General features: G+C 42.6%; 2 protein-coding genes across 3 annotated transcripts; both read right to left on the bottom strand.

Annotated features, from left to right (window-relative positions):
* Positions 1-732: 732 nt before the first annotated feature.
* phospho1 (phosphoethanolamine/phosphocholine phosphatase 1) lies at positions 733-3,680 on the bottom strand. 2 transcript variants are annotated; one of them, XM_054607888.1, is made up of 3 exons: positions 3,525-3,680; positions 2,938-3,047; positions 733-2,333 (listed from the first exon to the last, which is right to left on the bottom strand). In XM_054607888.1, exon 3 carries the CDS (start codon positions 2,293-2,295, stop codon positions 1,528-1,530), a length of 768 nt encoding a protein of 255 aa, XP_054463863.1. In that variant the 5' UTR covers positions 2,296-2,333; positions 2,938-3,047; positions 3,525-3,680; the 3' UTR covers positions 733-1,527. The 2 variants fall into 2 exon arrangements, with proteins under 2 accessions (XP_054463863.1, XP_054463862.1); XM_054607887.1 differs by lacking the exons at positions 2,938-3,047; positions 3,525-3,680 and having other exon boundaries at positions 733-2,923.
* Positions 3,681-9,746: 6,066 nt separating this feature from the next.
* znf652 (zinc finger protein 652) lies at positions 9,747-25,535 on the bottom strand. The gene is made up of 6 exons (XM_054607456.1): positions 25,283-25,535; positions 19,376-20,908; positions 17,492-17,639; positions 16,985-17,100; positions 15,064-15,208; positions 9,747-13,203 (listed from the first exon to the last, which is right to left on the bottom strand). The coding sequence occupies exons 2-6, from the start codon at positions 20,399-20,401 to the stop codon at positions 12,581-12,583; spliced, it is 2,058 nt and encodes a 685-aa protein (XP_054463431.1). The 5' UTR covers positions 20,402-20,908; positions 25,283-25,535; the 3' UTR covers positions 9,747-12,580.
* Between the last annotated feature and the right edge of the window lie 115 nt (positions 25,536-25,650).

Here is a 25,650-nt window from a genome sequence, read left to right on the forward strand (position 1 = left end):
TGACATCCATCGATTTAAGTTTGTCGTAAAATAAAAATTAATGATAAATACAGGCCTGTGCGTGTTTGTTTCGGCAACAAGAGTTTATTACTTAATAAATATTAATGTGTCTAGTCAGATTAACACGTATAGACCTGTATATTGGTTTACAATGGCCATTTACAACTTAAATAGTTCAACTGAAAGAGTCCTACCCTAGGAACATTTATTTTTTAATGAATTTATGTTAAATTTATTTTGTAAATTAATTATTTATAAATATCAAAATACTAATGAAATCATACCTTTGAGATAACAATTTCATTTTATTTTTTTTGCAGAATAAACTTTCCCATTAGAATAAATGGTAAATAGCCTACTAAAGGAATTATTTCACTCTCAGAAAACTATACTACTTCAATGTTGGGGAAATCTTTGACTTTATGAGCATTACTTGGGTAGTTTTGATTTCAAAACCTTGTTCTATTATAGTTACCTACATTGGACTTTGACCTCTGTTAACTTGTGCAGAGTTGATATATAGTTGTGGTGTGCATGATTGGTGTGCCAAAAACTTAATGCCAAACATTTCAGAGAAGTGAAGCATAAAACAAGTAGGCCTACTGATGTTCAAATATAAAATATGTCATATGGCACAGATACATGTATCTAATCAGAGGGGTGTATTTTTCCAGTTGAATGTTAATGAGATTTGATAATACATGCAGACACAGGCAGGGTTTCAGTTGATGGCTTTATTCCTGCTGGTGTTAATATTTTCTTCCGTAGGCCTGGCCTACACAGTAAAGACACAAAAGACAAGATAGACAAGGTAACAAACAAACACACCCTTACAACATTGTCATACTTTTCTAAATTAGACATATATTCTGTGAGAAGCACATTAATAAAAATATTGTTTGGTCACCTTATTGGAATGCCCTTCAGGTAGCAGTGTTACTTAGATTTAATTTATTGAGACTATAATTTAATATTTAAAAAAAAAAAAAATGCAGATAAATAAACACACTTGTTATTAAAGAGCACCCCATTTCTTGGTTGGCATAAACATCCGTAACACTTTTAAATATTGCTACTAAGTTGGGCCTGCTTAAAGGGATTTCCATACTGACCCAGTTTAACATTTAAAAGCACCATGTCCCATTAAAGGGGAGACTCATTATTACGCAAATAGGTCTATCCCCAACCTTAAAACTTCTTAATCTTTATAACAAAGCACTGATATGTCATTGATTTCCTTTCTTAAGGTGATAGTGGCAGGTCTCCATAATCATTGACCTGCTGATGATGATAAACTGTGCCTCTGTCCTGAGAGTGACCTCCTGACCGGAACGTGAGAGGCTGACTGAGGCACGTGTAGGCTGGACGCCTGACAGACACAGTTGATTTCTACTTCCAACACAAATGGTTTTTATTGCCTTAACATTAGTTTGTGGGACTATTTAACCTGAGAATGTGACAAAATGTGTCAACTGGCCCCCTTAATGATCTCCTTTACCCCCCCTCTCTGTCTCTATGTGGGACCCTCTACTCTGCCACCAGCTTCCTCAGCCTCTGCACCACATCCTCCCCGCTGCTCCACGGCACCGTGACCGCCTTGAACTCCCCTGGCATGGCTTCATGGGTCTCCGTGATCAGCCGGTGCATGGGGAAGTCCCGCCGCGGGAAAGCCAAGTCCCGGGGCCCGAGGGCCAGCGCCGGGCAGAAGTCGTTGGCACCGTCCCCAACGTAGAAGACCCGCTGGTACGGGCGGCCCCGCTCCTGCGTCCTGCGGGCCACATAGTCCCGGACGATCACCTGCTTGCACATGTTGTTGGGGCACCGCAGGCAGTCGTGGGAGTGGAAGGGCCGCAGCACCAGCCGGCCGTCCCTGTTGAAGGTGGCCGGGTTGCTGAAGATCCGGTGGAAGAGTTGGCGAGCCCCGGCGCGTCGGAGCCAGGACTCGATGAAGAAGATGTTGGCGTCGGACAACAGCACCACCTCGAAGTCCTGCGGAGGGCGAGTGCGGAGGAACTGGAAGACGGTGGACATGCCGGGGGTGGCCGGGACCTTCTCCATGGTGCTGCGGATGTCGCTCTCGGTGACGCCCTGCTCCGCCAGGTAGGCCAGGACGCGCTGCATGTACTCGTTGTAGCGGCCAGGTTGGTAGGTGTCCTTCAGCCAGTCCGGGAGGTGCTGACCGGGGGCGGTCTGCACCACCACGTCGTCGGTGGTCTCATCCACGATGGTCTCATCAAAGTCAAAGAAGATGAGGAAGCGCTTGTCGGAGGAGATGTTTGTTGAATTGGATGCCATGATCTTTGTGCGTCTGGACCCGTCCGGCTCCCCCTCGCCTGAGGGATGGGGTGGGACATAACAGCAGTTGAATATTGAATCCCCCATGATTTGACTATGCCACACCTCTGACCGTTACAGGCATCAAATCTCCACTCTCTGCTCTCCTCCCACTCTCCAGATATCCCACGCAAGGCAGGCCACAGTAAGGTGGAGGCTATATGAGGATGACTTCTGGGATACATCGATGCATAAATAGACGAAGAGTGGGGTTTGGGGTGGAGGTAAAAACAGATTAGAATATAGATTTAACATATGAAATAGAATCTGAATACCGTCTAAATGGAAAAAAAAGAAAGAAAAAAAAAGGTATGAACATAACTGAATGAGAGCAAAGCAGCCAGTCAGCAGGGCTTTCAAACTAGAAGAGGCAGCATCCACCAGCACATGGGTCTCTGAAAAAATGTGAGGGACTTTCTACAAAGCTTTAAAGAAGGGGTTGTTATGCTGCTGTACCAGAAGTTTAAATTATATTCCGATCTGTGAAAACACCTGGTCTCCATGCAAATCCTGCAAGCAAGCAAGCTTATAATGTGTACATTAGACGAACAAGCCAGACAGCCGCATGTCTGACAGTGTACAGCCATGGTCTTGTCTGCCTACCTTTGATTCCAGCTGGTGTCAGCAGCGGATGTCAGCTGATCTCCCGTTTTTCCAGATTTTTCGATAAAACTCTGTATTAAAAAAAAGCTGTTCGGCTGGTTTTGTTTTGCCTGTGTGGAAGAAAAACACGATGGATGAGGAAATGCCTCAGGACAGCGGGTGCGTGGCAGAATCGTGCATCTTAAAACAACAAAACTTACTAAAAAAAGTAATCATTGCAAGGTCCCTTATATAATAACTTCAGAATAACTTAATCGATCCTACAAGAGTATTTCTATGTACAATAAATACGGGTACGGAGTCAGATATGATATCAAACAGGCTACATAGGAGATACAAAGAATAATATTACCAACAATCGATGAATAGGCTATTTTTTGTTATTTTTAGGCTACTTATCAGAGACAAAGGTCCAACACTCATTACCAGGAAGCTTTGTCCGTTTAAAGAATACGACTGTCAACCTTATCTGCCGACTGATTAGTAATTAGTAACTTTTTTTTTAAATAACAATAACAACAGCACGAGTCCGCAATGCATCAGATCGAACTCGAATTCTTCTATTAAATTCTTGGAAAAATCATTACTGGGTGTCACGAGCGCTGGTTCCGATCCCCCGGTGTCGGTCCCGTCCGATCCGGTCTCCCAGAGAGAAGAGACAGAGTTCCGCCGGTCGGTCACCGGGAAGCACGCTTTTTATGTGACCGTCAAAAACCACCGGAGACGCTGTGGACGTGACCGCGCCTACAAGTCCGCCCATTTAATAGCAGGCTCCTGGGCGAGTGCACGTTACTTTCAAGAGGAGAAGGGGGGAGAGCTGCGGGAGGAAAAGGAACGGAGGGGGTAAAAAAAAAAAAAAATGAAAAAAAGACACATCGACAGAATGCAAATATTCTGTTTCCTGAACAGCTATAGATATAAATATGTAGTTAGTCAAGCAAATATTAAGTATTTCTTTCTTGGCTCACTGTGTCTCATGGCAGACTACAAACTCATAAACAAACTTACTCACACACTTTCCAGTTGAGTATTAACACAGTTGAGAAGCCGGGAATAATAAACACTCAAGGTCTAATTAAAGACCTCAGTAAACTCTGAACTTGTTGTGTAGTGTTGACCCAGTTTGGATTTGGGAAAACACGGTGCATTGCAGAGAACTCTGGCCAGCCACAGGAAAATATCTGACTAATCTCAAGTGTTCAGTCGGCCTGGTGCAATAGATTTCCTGCTGAAGAGTCGTCACACTCCTTCAACACTCCATCAACACTCCACCAACACCCCACCCCCACCCCCACTCCAACAACCTACAGCACACAGCCCCCTTCCCCCAACTTGTCCCTCTCAATTAACCAGGTGAGAAAAGAACTGAAGAGAATAAAGGTGAGAAAGGCCACGGGTCCGGACGGCATCAGCTCAAGGCTCCTCAGATCCTGCGCAGACCAGCTGTGCAGGATAGTGGAGCACATCTTTAACTTGAGCTTGAAGCTGGGGAGGGTACCACAGCTATGGAAGACGTCCTGCGTGGTACCAGTCCCAAAGGCCAAGGACTTCAGCAGCTTCAGGCCGGTGGCATTAACATCCCACCTGATGAAGACCCTGGAGCGGCTGGTCCTTGTGCACCTCCGCCCCCTGGTGATCTCATCTTTGGACCCTCTTCAGTTCGCCTACCAATCTGGCATCAGGGTGGATGACGCTGTCATCTACCTGCTACAAAGATGCCTTTCTCACCTGGAAAAGGCTGGAAGCACTGTGAGAGTCATGTTCTTCGACTTCTCCAGTGCCTTCAACACCATCCAGCCTTTGCTTCTGAGGGACAAGCTGGAGCAGACCGGGGTGGACCACCACCTCACTGCGTGGATCCTGGACTACCTCACCAACCGTCCACAGTATGTGAGGATAAGGGAGTGTGAGTCAGATCTGGTGTCCTGCAGCACGGGGGCCACACAAGGAACCGTTCTGGCTCCATTCCTCTTCTCCATCTACACATCAGACTTCACATACAACTCTGCTACCTGCCACCTGCAAAAGTTATCTGACGACTCTGCAATCGTCGGCCTCATCTCCACCGGCGATGAGAGGGAATACAGAGAACTGAACCAGGACTTCATAGGATGGTGCCGGCGGGGTAAACACTGTCCTCCGGAACCAGTGAACATCCAGGGACAGGACATTGAGATTGTGCAATCTTATAAGTACCTGGGTGTTCACTTGAACAATAAACTGGACTGGACTAATCATTCAAAGGCACTTTATAAAAAGGGTGGCAGACTGTATCTGCTGAGGAGACTGAGGTCCTTTGGAGTGCAGGGAGCACTCCTGAGGACCTTTTTCAACTCTGTGGTGGCATCAGCCATTTTTTATGCAGTGGTCTGCTGGAGCAGCAGCATCTCAGCAGCCGACAAGAAGAGACTCAACAAGCTTGTCAGGAAGACCAGCAGTGTGCTGGGGTGTCCACTGGATACGGTGGAGGTGGTGGGAGACAGGAGGATGATGGCCAAGCTGTCATCCCTGATGAACAACACCTCTCACCCCATGCAGGACACCCTGGCAGCTCTGTACAGCTCCTTCAGCCACCGGCTGCTTCACCCCCGGTGTGTGAAGGAGAGGTACCGCAGGTCCTTCCTTCCTGCTGCTGTCAGGTTGCACAACCAACTCTGCTCCCAGCAGACCACATGACACATGACAATAAAAACCTGTGCAATACAATACACTGTGCAATAATAGTTATAATAGTTTTTCTGTCTGTAAATATAATATTTCAGTTATTGTTGTTTATCTACTGTTTTTTATTGCTTATTTATAATTTTTATTTCATTTTTATCTTGTCTTTCTTTTACTATGACTCTTGTGTGCACTTTACTCTATGCTGCTGTAAGCCTGCAAATTTCCCCGCTGCGGGACTAATAAAGGATTATCTTATCTTATCTTATCTCTTATCTTATCTTATCAGGATTTGGGTAGGTGTGTCTGTACACTGGCTCCCTGTAAGAGCTCGCATCCAGTTTAAGACTCTGGTGCTAGCCTACAGGGCAGTGAAAGGAACAGCTCCTTCCTATCTCCAGGCCATGGTCAAGCCCTACACCCCCGCCCGACCACTTCGCTCTGCTGCCTCGGGGCGACTGGTTGCCCCGTCGCTCAGAGGTCCCTGCGGCCGATCCAACCGGTCACAGCTTTTTTCTGTCCTGGCCCCTCAGTGGTGGAATGAACTCCCCACTGACGTCAGGACAGCAGAGTCGCTGCCCATCTTTCGGCGCAGGCTGAAAACTCACCTCTTCATGAAGTACTACCCTGAGCCTTCCTCGTAGCACTTATTACATTCGTATTAGTTTGTTGCACTTATTGTATTCGTATTAGTTTGTTGCACTTATTATATTCGTATTAGTTTGTTGCACTTATTGTATTCGTATTAGTTTGTGGCACTTATTGTATCAGTTCGTTGCACTTATTGTATTCGTATTAGTTTGTTGCACTTATTGTATTCGTATTAGTTTGTTGCACTTATTCTATTCGTATTAGTTTGTTGCACTTATTGTATTCGTATTAGTTTATTGCACTTATTGTATTCGTATTAGTTTATTGCACTTATCCTATTCGTAGTAGTTTGTAGCACTTATTCTATTCGTATTAGTTTGTTGCAATTATTGTTTTTGTAGTAATTTGCTTCTGCACTATACTTTTGCTCTGGTTTATGCTTTTAGATGCTTGTTTAAGAAAGGAGATGCACTTATGACTTCTGGTGACTAGTAGTTCTCTTGAATACCATGCGTCTGCTAAATTACTGTAATGTAATGTAATGTAAGAACAAATAGTTCTCTGAAGCTACGTGACCTCTGTTCTGAGAAAAACACACGAAATGAGGAGAGAGCTGTACCGCATCTAAAAGTCTGATTGGAGTAAGTGTATCCAAGTAATACATAATTTCAAATCTGGAACAATATGGTGCCTCCATTTAATAATCACAGAGAAACATTAGCGTCTCAGCGAGGGCGTTTGTGTTCGTATAGATAAATCTTTGCAAATAGTGTTTAATGAACCGCATAGCAACTTCTGGAGCGGGCGAACACACGCCTGAGAAACACGACGTGAAGCCCCCCCCCCTTCCCTCTCCCTATCTTCATCTGCCTGACAGACGCAGCCTCCTGCCTCCTCTACACCACAAGGTGTAATGACTAACAGCTGGGGCGGCTGACTATTTTCAAACCCAAATGGGAACGGAGATGTACAGACGGTGTGTTATTATCTCCCCTGCTGGTGAAGTGAGCCTCGGTACCTGACCACCCACTCACCATCAGTGAGTCACTTACACTTTTTCTCTACCCATCGGCCCGCTCAGCCATTTTATGGGATTATGTGACTCATTGGTGCGCCACTTAAAGCCACCTATGTTGATAGAGGGCATGCTGCATTTTAGGAGTTATTCCAGCAACAGAATAAGTGTTCACTTTGTTAATAGATGAATAAAGATGGTCGAGTTGTAACAGCAGATATCCAGGCAAGGAAATATTGTTTGTGAGGACATTCTTTGCACAATCCTGTTGTCATTCGATTATTCAATTGGTATTAACGGTTAATGACACTTTTTCCAAATCCAAATGCAACTGCTCAGCTAAACATATATGCTATGGGTTTAGATAAAAAGACTCGAGCTGTTTGTTACCTAACTGGATAATACCTGCCTGAGACGGTCACTGATGTTCAAGGTCACTGTCGGTGAATACAATATCTCTCAGGTCATTTTCTTCAAAAACAAACGTAATTTAAACATATTTAACATTTTGGACATGGGGGGTATATATACAGTGGATATAAAAAGTCTACACACCCCTGTTAAAATGCCATGTTTTTGTGATGTAAATAAATGAGACCAAGTTAAATCATGTCAGAACTTTTTCCACCATTAATGTGACCTATAACGTGAACAATTCAATTGAAAAACAAACTGAAATCTTTTAGGGGGAAAAATAAAAAAATAAAAAAGTAAAATAATGTGGTTGCATAAGTGTGCACACCCTCTTATAACTGGGGATGTGGATGTGTTCAGAATTAACCAATCACATTCAAACTCATGTTAAATAGTAGTCAGTACACACCTGCCATCATTTAAAGTGACTCTGATTAATCCCAAATAAAGTTCAGCTGTTCTAGTAGGATTTTCCTGACATTTTCTTAGTTGCATCTTACAGCAAAAGCCATGGTCCGCAGAGAGCTTCCAAAGCATCAGAGGTACCTCATTGTTGAAAGGTATCAGTCAGGAGAAGGGTACAAAAGAATTTCCAAGGCATTATATATACCATGGAACACAGTGAAGACAGTCATCATCAAGTGGAGAAAATATGGCACAACAGTGACATTACCAAGAACTGGACGTCCCTCCAAAATTGATGAAAAGACGAGAAGAAAACTGGTCAGGGAGGCTTCCAAGAGGCCTACAGCAACATTAAAGGAGCTGCAGGAATTTCTGGCAAGTACTGGCTGTGTACTACATCTGACAACAATCTCCCGTATTCTTCACATGTTTGGGCTATGGGGTGGGGTGGCAAGACGGAAGCCTTTTCTTACCAAGAAATACATCCAAGCTCGGCTAAGTTTACTTACATGAAGTCTCCCAAAAGCATATGGGAAAATGTGCTATGGTCTGATGAAACCAAGGTTGAACTTTTTGGCCATAATTCCAAAAGGTATGTTTAGCGCAAAAACAACACTGCACATCACCCAAAGAACACCATACCCACAGTGAAGCATGGTGGTGGCAGCATCACGCTTTGGGGTTCTTCAGCTGGAACCGGGGCCTTAGTCAGGGTGGAGGGAATTATGAACAGTTCCAAATACCAGTCAATTTTGGCACAAAACCTTCAGGCTTCCGTTAGAAAGCTGAAGATGAAGAGGAATTTCACCTTTCAGCACGACAACGACCCAAAGCATACATCCAAATCAACAAAAGCATGGCTTCACCAGAAGAAGATTAAAGTTTTGGAATGGCCCAGCCAGAGCCCAGACCTGAATCCAACTGAACATCTGTGATCTGAAGAGGGCTGTGAACAGGAGATGCCCTGGCAATCTGACAGATTTGGAGCTCTTTTGCAAAGAAGAGTGGGCAAATATTGCCAAGTCAAGATGTGCCATGCTAATAGACTCCTGCCCAAAAAGACTGAGTGCTGTAATAAAATCAAAAGGTGCTTCAACAAAGTATTAGTTGAAGGGTGTTCATATTTATGCAACCAGGTTATTGTAAGTTTTTTTTTATTTTTCCCCCTAAAAGATTTCAGTTTGTTTTTCAATTGAATTGTTCACGTTATAGGTCACATTAAAAGGTGGAAAAAGTTCGGACATGATTTATCTTTGTCTCGTTTTTTTACATCACAAAAAACCTGGCATTTTAACAGGGGTGTGTAGACTATTTATATCCACTGTACATATATATATCGCATTGAAAAACAAAAGAGGAAGCGGTCACAAAAGAGGACCTTAAACATTGCTGGATAAATAAAAAGCTTTGAAAAGCAAAGTCAGCAGCTGACCCTTCAGTGTCATGTGTAGCCAGCTGACGTTTAGTTACAGGCTTTATGATAAGAACCCAGTGACCCTGAAATGGTAAAATATCAGCACTCAAGCAAATAAAGTCTGTGCAGTTGCAACAGTCAGCTGGAATTTAAGCTTTTCAGCAAAGCTTGGTGCTTAGCTTTCTAATCAGAACATGTTGTGCACAATCATTATTTTTCTACATTTCATGCTTAATTATCTGTCTTAATAACTGTTCACAGTAACTCAAGCGATTGAAGATAAAAAAAGAGGCACAAAGATGTGTGATAATCATGGCTACTTGTTTTTACTTCTCAAAGTTAGCAGTCAGTTAAATGTACATTATCAAAAAAGGCCCAACTTTTTCACTTCTCCTCAATCTCCAGATAACATACAAAAAAGGACAAACCAGGACATTATAAAGCTGCACATTTTGTACCAGATACAATAATAAAATACGCAATGCTACATTAAGTGGTTAAAAATACAAAGGGGAAAAAGTATATTGATTTTTTTAAAACATCTTTAAAGAATATACAATGTTATTTTTTCTTAACTAGCCAAGAATTTTAGTAGAAAGTGCATTCTATAAAACAAAGAAAGGAGGAGGAGAATCGTTTGACAAACTGAGACAAAACAGGAAAAACTCCATGTACAAACAGAACAAAAGAATGAATTTCAGCCACAGCTTGGAGGGGGCTAGTGTAAAGTCACCAAAGCAGGAGGAACTTAGCTTTCACTTTGAGGGGAGGTCCATATTTGAGCAAAAGGGAATTTCTTTGAAAAAAAACAATTAAATAAGAAATTAAACGTATGCGCATATTAAAAGTCTTGTCCTTTTGTTTGCTATGGTCCCTTCCACACTAACCGCCTCCACCCGGGGTTCTCCTCCTTTCCTTGCCTAAAAACATCCACTCAAAATAATCACCTCCACCCTTTCCCATGCAGCCGCAACTGCACTCTGTTCCACAATGCATTGTCAGTCCCTCCCTTCCCTGTGCCTCACCCACGCAGCAGTAAAGTGCAGAGAAAAAACATGAACGAAAAGGCTTTTAAAAAAACAACAAAAAAAGAAAACAAGACAAAGATCCATGCTGCAGAAACGCTGAAGCACAGCAGTGAACCCGAGGGGACAGGATGAAAAGCAAATAATGCAGCCGTATTAAGACCCATAGAAATGGCAGGATAATTGCAGGTCTCAAATCAAAAGGGGACATTCTAAACTACTGAGCTGAACCACTTCAGACGGAATACCGTTAAGAGCGGTAGAAAGAGGATCATGTTAAATTTACTGCTATTGTCCATCTCAGGTATCCCCAAATACACATATATATTGGGGCACACTGTGTAAAAGCAGCTTTTGGTAGAAGAGCACTGGGGACAACCAGACAGACTGGTAGAGGAAATGCATGCACACTTATGCTCGCTCGCTCCCAACACTCACTCACACACACACACACACACTCACAAAGTTCAATGTTGCTCCTACACACACATCTGACAGTCAGACTGGGTGAAGGACTACCAACCACGCAACTCAAATTCATGACAAATACTTGCCAACCCTTAATGCTTATTTTAAACAAATAACATTCACACCATCGGCTATTACATTAATAAATGTAACCTCTGACGCTGACTTGATCACATGGATGCTTATTTATATAAGTATTCCAAATATTAGAAGTTGTATAACCACTGCCTTTTATCCTGACATTTCCTATCATGTGCTAACAACAGTATATCTACATTAGCTTAAAACTGAGCAAATAATCAGAGAATATAAAAACAACATAAATGAGTCATCAGCCATCAGCGAAGGCAACATTCAACAGGTTTAGACACGTTTGCCTCTGTGGATTAATCAGTACGTAGTCAAAAAGCAAACCTTTGTATAACAACAACTCCCCACACCCAACTGTGGAATATAGGCTGAGAGGAATATGCATAATTGCCTGTTAAGAACTGTGATGAAAAAGGTCCCAGGTGTGTATACTGTGTGTGTGTGTGTGTGTGTGTCAAATGACCTTTCACATGGTAACCCGTATCATTTCGACAGCAGCGAAGGGAAGTGGGGTAAATCCTGATGGGGCCACGTGTTTGGCCCCTCACAGTGGCAGTATTTGACAGTCATCCGTTATCTAAAAGCATCTGTTGACCAACAGTTCTGAGGTTGCACCGATCACAGCAAGTAAATCAGTGACCATATGGTCTTTGTCGTTCGAGTGTGTGCTTTGTGAGGGTGCATGTCCTGCATAATCTGAGTTTCTTGATCACAACATATCCAGTCAAACCTCGCATCCATTGCAGAAATGCCAGGTCGACACAATACATTGTTATTTTGTAATATTAAACTTCTGAAAATCAAATGGAAAATCAAAATTAAGAAACACTGTATGCACTGGAATGGAAAGCACCATTTAACCATAATGTGAATCTCAAACTTTGTCTAGATTCAACTAACCATTTAATGTTGGCACTGCATTTTGCACTACTGCTGTTTCCCCTCTGACATAAAAGCCTAGACCTTGGGCTAAAGGTTAAGGTAGAACCAGTTTCAACATTCATTAAACAAAGCTGTGAGACGAGGCTCTACAGTTCAACTAGTAGGACAGGTTGAGTATTGCTATGGGGAGGAAGTGCACAGAGTGTCCTGATCAGTGTGCATCCATAAGTGAATATAAGGAGGAACGTTAAATGACACTGATCCTTGATGATCCATGTAGCTCAGGTAATACATACGTCGACCTCCCATCAGCAGCTTCCGGTGAAAAGGAGACACTTTAAACCCATCAATGTACAAATAGAGAACTCGCACAGAAAACATTTTGAGTAGATTTCCTAAGAAAATGTTCAAGATTTTTTTCTTTTCGAGGTTGTAAAATCTTTGCCACTTTGTGACCAGGGTATTTAAGTAGGAGTATTACTTAAATAATGTGTGCACTGAGTGTGAATAAGTCTGAATCACATACGCAGGTGTGTATGTGTAGATTGACTTATTTAAATCAGTTTGAGAGGAGCACCCTTTCATCAGGGGCACTGCAACTGAGAGACTGATGCAGGACTATGAGAAGAGGAGGAACAAGGCGCGGTTTGGTGTGGGCCTGCAGAGCTGGAGTCCAGTTCAGTGGTGCTGCGGGGCTCCAGGGCCCTTGTCGGGTGGAGCCATGTGATGCAGGTAGCCGCTGTCTTCGTGCCCACAGTGGTTTAAGGGCTCGCTCTTGAATAGGGCCGGGGGTGGGGGCAGATGGGAGACTGGGGGCACTGCCAGGTGGTGGTGGGGGTGAGGTGGGGCATGTTGGGGTGTGTTTGAGAGGTGTTGCTGGGTCGTCGTGGGATGGGGATGATGGTGAGAGGGGTTTGAATGGAGCTGTATGTGGGAGAACGTGTGTCCCACGGGTCCTCGTGGAGGCATGGGCCCTCCTGTCGGGTTGAGGCCCATGGGTGCTGAGGTGGTGGCGGGGCTGGCAGCAGAGGGACTGGGACCAGAGATGGAGGAAGAGGAGGAGAAGGTGTTGGCAAAGATGCGGACAGGCACGGGTGGGCCGCTGGTCTGCAGGACCACAGGGCTGGTGACCCGGAAACACTTCTCTTTGTGTGCTTTGAGCATGTTGGAGAAGCGGAAGCGCTGGCCGCACACCTCGCAGGGGTAGGGCTTCTCCCCAGTGTGAGTGCGGCGGTGGCGCTTCATGTTGGGCCGACTGGTGAAGCTCTTCCCACAGATCTCACAGATGAAAGGCTTCTCTCCTGCACAGATTCAGAAAATAAAAGACTGTGTTAATTGATAAAAAGAACAGAGCTAAAGAGAGAATAATAACATGATGCACAGAGTCAAATGGATTGTTTTCCAATTTTGATTGTTGATCATTCATCAACTGATTAAAGCTTCGGAAAACAAAGTTTACTTTTTTCTCCCGTTCACCATTTCTCTCTACAAACAGCGACAGTTCTTTTTTTAAAAATGCTAATGCGTTGGCATCTTGAATTGAGGGTCTTTGCTGTCAACCCACCCACTCCGAAGGAAGCTATTACAATTCACACTCTGAGGAGAGGAGCTGTGAAAATTAATAGCAGCAGCTTCGTTGGAATGGCGCTCTCATTAACCTCCCTCCATGGAGCTACTGAATGTGCCTGCTGCCTCCCACACAGCCATCTATTAACAGGCTGCTGAAGGGCTCTCTAAATTTTCTTTACACCGTTATGTGTGAAGCGCCTCCAAACCGACTGAATATCAAAAGGTGACAACTAATGTGCTAGTGTTCTGTAACTGTTACATTACACTCACAAGAAATCAAAGAAAAATCTGTGTGCAGGGAACCAAACTTTGGGCGTTTGTGTTTAACATGTGTGCGGCCTATTATAGGGCATGACTGGGTGTGTCTCCTCCTGCAGGAGCTTAAATTGGTTGGTAGCGGCAGGGAAAGGAGAGGGTAGCGTAATTACACATCACAAATAGAACCGTGAGGGCCAACGGAGAGCTGTGTGTCCACCCACGTCTGGCTGGAAAACAGTGAAGGACGAACTGGCTGCACTGCTCAGTTTGGTCTTGGAAACAGCAATACAGCAGGGAAAGAAAAACCAGAGGGATGTAATACAGCATGTGTCTGGGTAGTGATTATAAGCCCCGATATATGCAAGGCTCTCCTTTGATGTTGAACATCCCTCTCATTAGAAGAACTGGGCGAAGTCTCCCTGCTCTCACCACCATAATGTTCATCTTGGAAACATCCCATGTATTTCTTTTTTTAGAGAGTGTATGGTGACTGGCTGGCAGACTGACTGACTGACTGACTGACTGACTGAGCCCAGGAACATTGTTGCTGTTTGCCAAAGTTTTCACCCCAAAGCATCTAGAATTTCCAAAGTATCTATATTAAGATTTGCAACGGACAAAATACAAACATTACATCTGGTCCTGGACCTTTTTTGGCCAGTCACAGGGACTTAATTCAGGACATAAATCACAAGTCATTTAAGCACTATTTGAATTCCTATTCACATGTAACTGAAGATGGATGTGATAAAAATAGAACTACTTTGTATAAAAGATCATTTTTGCATACACTGACACAACAGTTGAGTCATCTTGTTGTTCCATGTCATTTACTGATTGTGTTACTTCAATACTTCAGATCCTGGAGAGGAGAAGAGATGGAGGAGAAGACTGATGCCAGTAAAGTGAGATGTCCATCTTCAAAGTGTTATGGCTCAGCTGAGAGCTTTCTGGTCATTTTTTATGCTTTAGACTGGTAAGTTGGCTGCATAACTCTAAGCAGGTTCAGAAAGTCCATTTCTAAACCTGTATATCTGGACACTGCTAGTGGCGGCCAGGGCGCGCATGTTCTGGAGACTCCACCCTGACAGCTCCTGTGCCATTGGAAAATGCAATCTTTAGAACAGGAATGTCTTAATGGGCAGGTACAATAACCTAGGAAATAAATCTAAAACTATAAATGCTTTAAAGCTAGAAGTAAGTTCCTGCAGTCAAAAAGCTGGTTCAATGTTCTTCCTCCAAAAAGGTTCCTGGGGTCAAAACAGGCCAAAACAACACAGCCTTTAGACACTGTCACGTTTGGTCTGAGATCATGGGTGCACAAACCTTCTCACCTGTATGTGTTTTCATGTGCTCATCAAAATACTGTTTCATGTTGAAGTCTTTGCCACACCATTGGCACATGAACTGCTTGTGTCCGATGTGAATGCTCATGTGGGAGCGCAGCTGGTACTTGTATTGGAACCGCTCGTCACAGTTCTACAGAGGAGACAGAAACGGAGGCATTCAGACAACACACAGAGTCAACTGACAGGCATGCAGTCTCCTAATTCCATACTTTCCAACTTGTTGAAAATGGTTTTAACCTAAAGGGTTTCCTTTGACAAGTTCATGAAGGGAGACATATTGACTATCAATCATATTTTTTGGAGTGTTAAAAATGTATGTTAAAAGTTATGTGGTCTTGTTTACAGACACACTGTTGTCCTGTAACTGTTTTACATTGAATACTTTTACTGTTTACATGCACGCAAGAAACCAGGTTAGTACAATAAGGCAGGAATTTGTGGAACACGTTTTCATGTATTTTAAAAGACATGTTTTAATTTAGATTATTTGGGATTATTCAATTACAGATTTTTTGGGATGCATGTAACCACACATATTTGCATTATGAGGCTTTTTTGGTCAGGTCTTTTCCAAAGCCACCTGGCTAAATAAATGTCTGAGGGGGAGGGAGAGAAGAGGAAATAGCTGTTTACATTTGGCACTACAGAGTTAAGATCCCTGAGGAGAATATCTTATACATTACATACATCTTGTATAAGCATGTAATCACATGTGACAGTGTAGAATGACCTCAAACATTTAACTAGAGCAGCTCCACCCAGACACATATGTTCCCTGTGTGCCGTCCATTCATGGCACAGATGCTCCTCCGCTCAGACTAATGAGTGAAAAATACCATGAGGCTCCTTTTAGACACACAAGGGCAAATTCATCAGAACTGTAACCTTCACACCTCTCAAACAGCCAACCATTCTAGGAATTCAGCTAAAAAAAATGCATTGCAAAGGCAAGCGAGAAAAATTATAACATGTAGGTGTGTGCGTTTATGTCAAACATGATTTATTGCTGCTGTAAGCCTGCAAATTTCCCCACTGCGGGAATAATAAAGGATTATCTTATCTTATCTTATTGCATACCATCACTCCAGTAGAACAGCTTTAGGTTCTGACATTAGTCAGCCAAGAAGGAAATTAAAACCATGACAGTGGAATTTAGGCTGCTTAATAAATGCATAGTATCTGTTTTTTAATTGTCATGGTAAAAAAGCTTATGTCTTCAAAGTTACATGAAGAACATTTCACATGGCAACGCAGCAGAATGTGAAGGGTGGTAGACAGAAATGACATAACATGACAAATAAACCCCATTCGACTCTAACGAACCTCTTTGGTACACCTGTATTAAGAGTCATTCACTTGTAACTGTGTGTACTGAGAACCCCCCCCAAAAAAACCAAAGCTAGACTGTATCAGACTTTAAAAGGCATTGTCGGGGACACTATGTCCCATATTCACACTGTGTAGCAGACCGTGAACACAAACGTGTCACTGATCATATTGAAGGACAATTTGCATACAGGACAACAAACACTGTTTTAGAGCTGGGCTGTAAATCTACAGTAGCAGTCAAAAGTTTGGACACACCTTCTCATTCAACTACTTTGAAGAATCTAAAATATAAAACATATTCTGGTTTGTTGAGCATTTGTTTGTTTACCACATAATTCCATATGTGTTCCTTCATAGTTTGGATGTCTTCAATATTAATCTACAATGTAGAAAAAAATAAAAATAAAAATAAAGAAAAACTATTGAATGAGAAGGTGTGTCCAAACTTTTGACTGGTACTGTATGTTATCAATGCATTTGAATTCATGGTTTAGGACGATGTTTATAACTAGACTTTCACTGTAACTTGACAAATTACAGTACGGACCTCCACACAGGACCAGGATGTGTGTCTTACCTCACAACGGAAAGGTTTCTCTCCAGAATGCTGGAGTGAGTGAACTTTTAAAGACATGCTGCGTTTAAACGACTTCCCACATGTCTCACAGGTAAATGGCATGTCCTTTGTATGAGCTGGGTTTGGGGAAAGCAAATGGAAAAAGAGAGAAAGAGTTAGGAAAAACAACACTGAGACAACTGCATACACCTGATATGATGATATATATACACATCAAAGTTTCAATAAAGATAGTCATGTATGAATAAAAAAAAAAGACAACTACATTAACGACTTTTTTTTAATCAAAGATAATTTATCTGTTGATTCAAAAGAAATGCCACAAACACACCTTCAAAAGGAAAAAAATGGTAGGCATAAAATCCCCAAATACACCATGAAAAATATCTACAATATAAAATATTTATATGATGTTGCCCAGTCGTATAAAACCGAGAGTCACCCTGAATATGAGATATCACAGTGATGCAGCACGATAGGAACTTCTGAAAAAAGGCCACCACTTACCAACCATGTGCTTGCGGACATGAGCCATAGTGTAGAACTTCTTCTCACAGATTTCACATGAGAACTTCTTCTCTGCATAGCCGTGCACAATCTTAATGTGCTCATGCAGTGACCACAGCTTCTTAAAAGACTTGTTGCAGGAGACACACTGAAGGATACATAAACATAAAAAAATCAAAAAAACATTAAAAGGTTATTATTGCTGATAAATATCATGAGCACCAAAACCTGAAGGTCATCAGATGATTCTTATTTGCCTAAACTCTTTCCTTATACTCTAGCTCCCTCTGCTGGGGGAAAACAATTATAACAAGTCTTATTTCCTGAATTCCCTCCTGACGTCTTCTGAAGATGATCAATTGAGAGAACAGCTTGGATAAAGTTAAAGTACTTGTAGTTTATCATCCAACTTGGGCCATGTCATGTTTTGTTTTATGGATCGGATTCAAAATGGATGTAACAAGACACTGATTAACAGAGAGGGACTTCAATTCAAAGTAAGTTGCATAAATTACAAACCAATCAAGTTTAAATGTATTCTATCCCTTTCTAAGCGATATTCAGTAGCGGCATCCTTGCATGTCATTACATATTTATATCTGTGTGGGTTTTATATTAACTTTGCACATTTGCAAAACATTTTTTTGTAAAAGTGCAACAATTCTCAACTGGATTCAATTTTAGGCAAACTTTAAAAAAAGATACAAAGCATCAACATTGTTGTTTTGAGGCCATTCCTGAGTATTGCTTCTGTGTTTGGGGGCTTTTGTCTTGGTGGAAAATAAATCCAGTTGTAATGGAGGCTTTCTCGCGGACTCCAAGAGAAGCATCCCCGCAGCATTATGTGCCACCAACATATAAAAACACCAAAACCCCATGCACTAAGGATGGCCAGAAGGCTTCATTTTGGTCCCTCATATCAAAGAGACTTCCACTTTGTTCTAGTATCTCTCACATGCCTTCTGGCCAACACTTGGCAAGCTATCATGTGAGTCTTTTTTCCCAACAGTATCTTTCTCTTTTCCACTAGAATAAAACTGGTGAGGCCCCATTAAACTATTTTTTAAATAATAAACGCTCCATTAAGCTAAACTAATTACGAGAGAAATAACTTGTATCTTAACAGGTTGACATGGTTTCAACTGGACTGATTGGCTGGGTAAAAGGTGAAAATACTTTTCACAAGCTAACTGAAGATGCAAATAAAGTTTAACAAAACAGCCGCAAGATCCTTGGGCATCAACACACTGATCACCTTTTTAGTTTTAGAGAACCAAAACCAAATTGAACCCACTGATAACATAAACAATCAATATTTTAAGATGACAATATATATACATTTGTCCCGTTGATAGCAGTTATAGAAGGTCTCCAGTCTGATTTTATATTTCAGTCTATTCAAATTGTTTTCAGTTTTCTGGATTATACATCACAAATAATTAACGGGGGAAACAGAACACATGAATAACAATATTAGGGGGTATTTTGGCTACAGATATTGTAACTTAGTGAGATCTAAAACGTATTTTTTGAGGTAAATTAACATGTTACTTTACCTCTCACTTACACACCATTCTCAATATAACTAGTTTAATGAACCAATTATAAAAGTGGATACAAGAGTGTAATGTTTCAAATGTTAACTGTAGTCAGTGGGGAAAACATTATATTCTTGAACATCAGGTTTATCATCAAAGCGTGAAAGCACCCAAAATAAATCTAAAAGGTAAGTTGTTCTGGGCAGCTTCTAAATATATCCAGGTAAATAAAGATGATATCAAAGAATATGTTGAACTCTGGAAATGCACTTCCTCTTTCATTCAGAATATAATGTGAATTTGTAATAACAGTGATACTGTATGACTCAGCATAAGTTTGCTTTACCTGGATGTTCTTCTCACAGTCAGTCTGTTGGTGTAAGGCCAGCTCACTCTCCAGGACAAACTTCTTGCCACACTTGTCGCAAATCTGCATTCGCCTGTGAGTGACATTCATGTGCTTCTCCAGGTACCAGCGTGTGTTAAACACCCGGGGGCACTTTTCACACGCCAGCATCTCCTTCTCCTCCACATCCGCTTTCCCTCCTGTCGTCATGGAACCGGCAGACGACGGGGCCGACCTGTTGGACCTGCGCTTGCTCTTTGTGGGCTCTATGCGCTTCCGTCGGCCCCTGGTGGTCATTCCAGCAGATGCTGTGCTCAGAGCTGTTCTGAGGCTTTTCCTCCGTGGCTGGCTGGGAGCTGCTGTGCTACTAGCACTGCGACGGGCCCTCTTTGACCTTGTTCTTCGACTCTCGATCTCCTCCTCGTCTTCCTCTTCTTCATCGAGGCTGTCCTCCTCCTCCTCCTCTTCTTCCTCCTCCTCCTCATCATCGTCGTCGTCGCTGCAAACTCTTTCAGAGTCATCTGGTGCGGTTCCAGTTTTGTTGTCCCCCTTGGATACATGAAGCGTCTGGTTGTTCAGGTTAACCTCGACAATGATCTGCTCACGCTTGAAACTCTCCTCCTCCCCATCTTCATCCTCTTCTTCCTCATCATCATCATCGTCATCATCTTCAGTGTCGTCAGATGTGCCGTCGTTGGCAGCCTGGGACCCATGCGTCCCCACCTCCTGCCCTACTCCTCCCTCTCTGAAATACTGCTGATGCTGCTGTGGCGTCATATGTGTAGTGGGCATCTGACCAATGTTCTGATCTCCCACGGATGTCTTGGCTGCCATTTTATTGTCCACTAACACAGAATACGGCTTACCACCAACTTCCCTCTTATACAGCTTGCCTGCCAGATCCAGATCTGGGTTAGAGGAGTGAAAATAGGACTGGGACACCGGAACCCTGCGTCCTTCCTCCTGTGACATCCCGCCAAGGCTAGGGACAGAAACCTCTTCCCTCAGGCTCTTGCAGGATTTCATGAAGAGGGAGAGAGGATTGAGTGATGGAGTTGGTGGGGGAAAAAAAGAGTAACTACTAGTGTGCCAAGGTAGACTAGCCTACTGTACAAGGAGGGGCAGGGGACGCCACACCAATCCCCCACCCTCCTTCTACTGAAGAGACAGGAAGGAGGGGATGAGGCGAATGATATTCACCCTGATTCAAAAAGAGCATCCATGCTGTCCAGGGTAGGAAATGCAGTCGGAAAGACATACAATCCGTTCCAAGTTTTGCTCCATATGCTTAAAAATCCAACTTCAACTTTAAAGGCTCAGTGTCTTTGATGCTGAACATTTGGAGCTAAATTCCTCTCAAGTCGGTATGTGAGGTGTAGGCAGATCCCAGATTCAGTTCCTCTGAAGGCTGCTGCCCTGCAGGGAGCCAGTGTCTTCAAACTGCAGAGCGGGTAAAGACGAGCTGACTGCCAGACATGGAACTGCTGTAGGGACTTCTGTGTATTGCTTGGAGAGCCATTTACAGTCCTTTACCTATGAGATAAGAGAAAAGAAACAGGTAATATTTAGAAAAGGCGCCCTTCCACTCTCTCTTCTGCCACTATAGAGTCTGAAAGGAAACTACAGCCATATTGTCAAGTTCTCAACACTGAGCACCTCATTTGCCCACAAATGTTTCAGTTTTGCGCGTAGGAGTGAAAACCACAGCCTTCAAAAATAAATGTGAGTAAGTTCAAAAGCTGTGTATTCACACCTTTCTAAACTGTCATATTCAGTCTGAATCCGACTCTAAAGGCTACGACCACATTAAGTTTTGCACTGACGAAGAATTTATAACCATTATATGATGCCTTGATACATTGCTGCTCGTTTTTAACTGTGCCTGTGATGTGTCCTTGAGTACATCAAAGACCCCTATAAATAAAATGCATGATTATTATTATTATAATAAATATTATTTAAAAAAAACTTAACTCATTCATAGTGATGCTTCATATTTTTCCAGTGTTCCATATGGCACAATTAACAAAAATCACTAACTCAATAGCAGCTCCGCTGATTAAACTGAAGATTGGTAAACAGGAGCTGTAACAACTACTTCCTAGACAGTGGACATAGACACACAGTTATACAGAAATTATAGCAATTCTTTTTCACTTACAACTAAACCAAAGGAAACGCTAAACAAATTCTGTTGAAGGGGGAAAAGTTACTTTTAGCAGGGCAGAGATTTGTTACTATGCTTAATTGATTGAATATGCTATGCTTAAAATCCAAATATCATGTTTGTATTGTACGTGACAAATAAAATATGTTTTTTTTACCTTTGATGCATGCAAGGAAAGTACCTAATCATTCACATCTGAATACTAACAGACACTGACATGTGTAGAGGAGGAAATCTAACTATTAGATAACTATGGAGCAGTGGTAGGAGTCTGAACTACCTTAGCAGCACACACCAAATTGCAAAACCTCCCATTGACTGTTACACAGCATAGTGTAACCACAGCTCAGGAGCTTGTAATGCAGATCCAACCACAGGAAACTGTATTTCAACTTTTCAATGAAGCATGAGCACTACACAGTTTTACTGTATCTTCCATACAGTAATATTAACATGTTTCTGCAAGTTAACAGTGAAAAAGACTGTATAAAAACAAATAAATCTTGCTTCAATGGCATTTGTATATTCTTTACTTTTGCTTACATATGAGCTGGGTGCCGCTGGCTGACAATTGATTGCCCTCAAACAACCTCACACTGAGTGTGCACCTGGGTGGTTTGTTCAATAGAAAATGAAGAAACAAAACAAACAAAAAAAGACATCTTTTGCTTTATTTCTTTATCAAAAAACGCTCCTCTGTTTGCTCACTGACCCATGAGAACTACTTTGTTCAAGTCAAGAGTGCCAAAACAAATGGAGCAAGAAAGGGTGAAAAGAAGGGGTCCTGTAGTGACATGATTGTAGCGTTACCCATTTACAGCAAACACTATAAGCCTTATTATTTTGATAATTACGATTACAATTACCAAAAAGCATCTTCTTTTAACTCATACTTTTTCTGGAGTCCTGGAGACTGAAAGAGACTGAAAGGTGTTTTCATTTGGGGTGTCTTACTTTTACTACAGCCCTAAAATATATTTTATTAATAGGGGTTCAATACCAACACTAATTCAAAGTAAACAGATGCTGCACTGACTCAGTCATCAGTAATAAAATCTGAATCCTTCCAAAGATGCTCTGTATATACTCAATCTGAGCTTAAAGTTTTAATCAAATTAATTCTCAGTTAATTGCCATAATCTCTGTTGGTAAACCCTAAACTATTTGTCCTGTTCGACTTCATCTAATTTGACTATAATAAAAATATGCAAGAGTGAAAGTTGTAACACGCTAAATGATGTTTGAATCTATGTTCTACCAGTTTTGCAAGTATAAGCGAAAGCCATTTATGTAGAATATGTGTCTCCACAAAGACACACCTGTCTTCCTGTGCATACTGACTCTGATCCTTTCTGAGAATTGGACAGCAGCTCTGAGAGCATTAAGACCACAAGGGGAGGGTGAGCTCTGCACTGACAGAGCAACTCAACTCACATGGCTGTCTTAAACATAGAGCCTAATAGATTATCCCGCGTCTGGATGACAGAGGAATATAAATTGCATGAGAAACCACTGCCTGAACCTGATTTAACATGCACCATGTTCCATTTTCTATTAAGCACATGCACGGCTAAAATAAATGTTTATGGGGCTGAGAGAATATACAACAGCTGAAACTGTCCCAAAAAAACCACACGTGCAAATACACAAACAAAACATGGGGTTATGTAACCCATATAGCTCAAAATCCTTCCACCGGCATATCATTATCAATGATGAGTCATTTCAGAGTTTCACTCACAGCGAAATAATGCATTCCTTTGATGTGGAAAATCAAACAGAGCGAAGACTACTCAATATCACTGCTAATTATTCTACACAATCACCTTGTCGGATCAGGAGGTCAAACCTATAGGAATGATGGTAATTTGCAAATGCTTTTTTTTTTTTTTTTTCTCATTTAGTCTGGACAGCTTTCAAAGATGAACTTTGCACCCTGACACAAAAAAAGAGAGAAGTGCATACATGAAAGCCTCTCTGATAGGCCACTGCAAGTAATCCAAATAATTACTAATGCTCAGCAAAACTTGCCCCGGAATCAATGTTTACTCAACAATAACCAATTTATTGCCTTCTTAAATCGTGCTTCAGAGGCATGTTGAGAAACCAAAACTCATTCTGTGTAGTGTAAGCCACAAAGCCAGTCATATACTAGAAAGATGCTACTGTGGTTAAAGATTTGAATGACACAGGATGGGAGCTTTACTGCAAAGGCACTACATAACATTTCAATCAACAGAGTTAACTGGTGCAAGAGTTCACGAATGCTTGGTATGCGACAGCAAAGCAGGTGAGATCTCTGAAGCAGTGAAAAGGCATCACGTTTACCTCTTCTTATGCAGCAGTGCTGCTCAAATCCATGCTCCCTGTAAAGTCTAGACTTTAATGAGCTTTCCCTGTTCACAGCTTGCAGAGGACCGTGTGAAGGTTCACATTCCTCACTCCGTCCAAACTTATAAGACCTTAACCAGCTCAGTGTGGGGTGTGGTGCACTCTAGGGGTGCTCTGTGCCGCTGTGAGTATCTGGCCCTCAAGCCCATTATCGGGTCATGGAGCAGTAGGTTACTTAGGGTTTTTGCTCTGGTATGAATCATCTGAGGTATCAAGAAAAAGGTTGGACAGTAGTATCTCAGCCCCAAGCTCTCCCAAACAAAGTTCCTTTATTTGCATCACTGCACAGCGAGAGGCAATATCAAGCATGACAGCAGTCCACTGACACTCACAACTGGGATAGCTTTATTGTAAAAAGGGGGAACGATACCATAGAAACTTGGATCTCCTGTTGAAATAAATCTTATTTGGATGGTTCAAATAAAACATGATTGAACTACAAACGGGAGGACTCAGTCCAACAAGCTCACTTTTTTTCTGGCTAATGACGTGAAAACCAAACTACACAATTTTGAAAAGTATGACGAGATACCGTGCAGCAGCTACTGTCTGGTTGTGGCTACATCTGGCCAAGTGCAATGTTTTCAGCTAAAAGACTTGGAGTTAACATTGCAGTTAATGCAACGCAAAGGAAAGGTTTAAACTAGAAGGTACACAGCAGCAGCAGTAACACCGTGCAGGCCTAGCCAACTTAGGCTACTTAGCTAGCTAGCAATGGGTACTAACCTGCACAGGGCTCACACATGACAAGCTAGCTTGGCTACATTAGCTCAAGATGCAGCCTTTATATATTTTAGTGCAGTCAAATGTTACTCAACCTTAAAAAAAAACACATATTACCCTGCACAAGCTATGCCACCAAAGGGCTATCATTTGCTGGCATGCATTAGCTTACAACAAACACGAGACTTTCACTTGTTTTTAAAACCATAAACCGCCCAGACTGGGGGCTAGTTAGCTTAAAGCTAGCATTAACGTCATATATTTAGCATTTACGTTACACTTCATTTAGATCCTTCACTTGGACGGGGGAGGTGTGACAGCTGTGTGACCGACATGGAGCTGGATCAAAAGCCGGTGTCACGCTTTGTTATCAGTGGGTCTTTCTTGAGGTGCAAGATGAGGAGCGCCGCTTTCCCAACAAACCCCGACCCGCCGCACCGACCAGACCCCCTCAGCCCGACTCTGTCACTAAGTCGGCGCTAGCGGAGCTCACGGAGCTTTCTCCCGGTAGCGGACCGGTGACCCACGGCTGCTTCCTCCAGGCAGCAGCCTTGCTTGACATACATATTAAGTGCATACAATTACGTTATATAGCAACATTTGTGTGTGTCTGTATGCTGGCTTACCTCCGTCGACCTCCCTCTCGCGTTCGTGCAATCAGAGTTGCACAGATTCGGGGCTGCACGCGCACTTTCCTCGCTCGCCTTCCCTCTAGATTCGCGGATGTGCATTTAGAAAGAGCAACGCCGATGATCTTTTTGTGCAAATGTGTTGGAGAGTGTCTGTCGGTGTCCGGTACGGGCTGCGGAGATACCTGCGCACCGGTGTCTACAGCCCCGCTACGTGGCCCGGCCAAGCTCTCGCGCGTACCACCGCCGTCCCGCGCTCATCCGAGGTACTCAGGCCGCTGGCTCTGCAGGCGCGCGGCAGTGTCTGGGTCTGTATTTTTTCTTCTCGTCTCCAGACTAGACAGGGAAAGACGCGCGCACACGCG

The sequence above is a fragment of the Anoplopoma fimbria genome, chromosome 11 (genome assembly GCF_027596085.1).
Source record: "Anoplopoma fimbria isolate UVic2021 breed Golden Eagle Sablefish chromosome 11, Afim_UVic_2022, whole genome shotgun sequence".
Classification (NCBI taxonomy): Eukaryota; Metazoa; Chordata; class Actinopteri; order Perciformes; family Anoplopomatidae; genus Anoplopoma; species Anoplopoma fimbria.

Bases quoted from the DNA above. Each gene is read 5' to 3' on its own strand.
- znf652 (XM_054607456.1), bottom strand. From the start codon at position 20,401: ATGAAATCCTGCAAGAGCCTGAGGGAAGAGGTTTCTGTCCCTAGCCTT. The intron at 17,101-17,491 runs GTAAGTGGTGGC...CCCCAAACCCAG, and splicing joins TGTCCGCAAGCACATGGTTG to CTCATACAAAGGACATGCCA. The intron at 13,204-15,063 runs GTGAGAAGGTTT...GAATCTGTGCAG, and splicing joins GCACATGAAAACACATACAG to GAGAGAAGCCTTTCATCTGT.
- phospho1 (XM_054607887.1), bottom strand. From the start codon at position 2,382: ATGGGGGATTCAATATTCAACTGCTGTTATGTCCCACCCCATCCCTCA.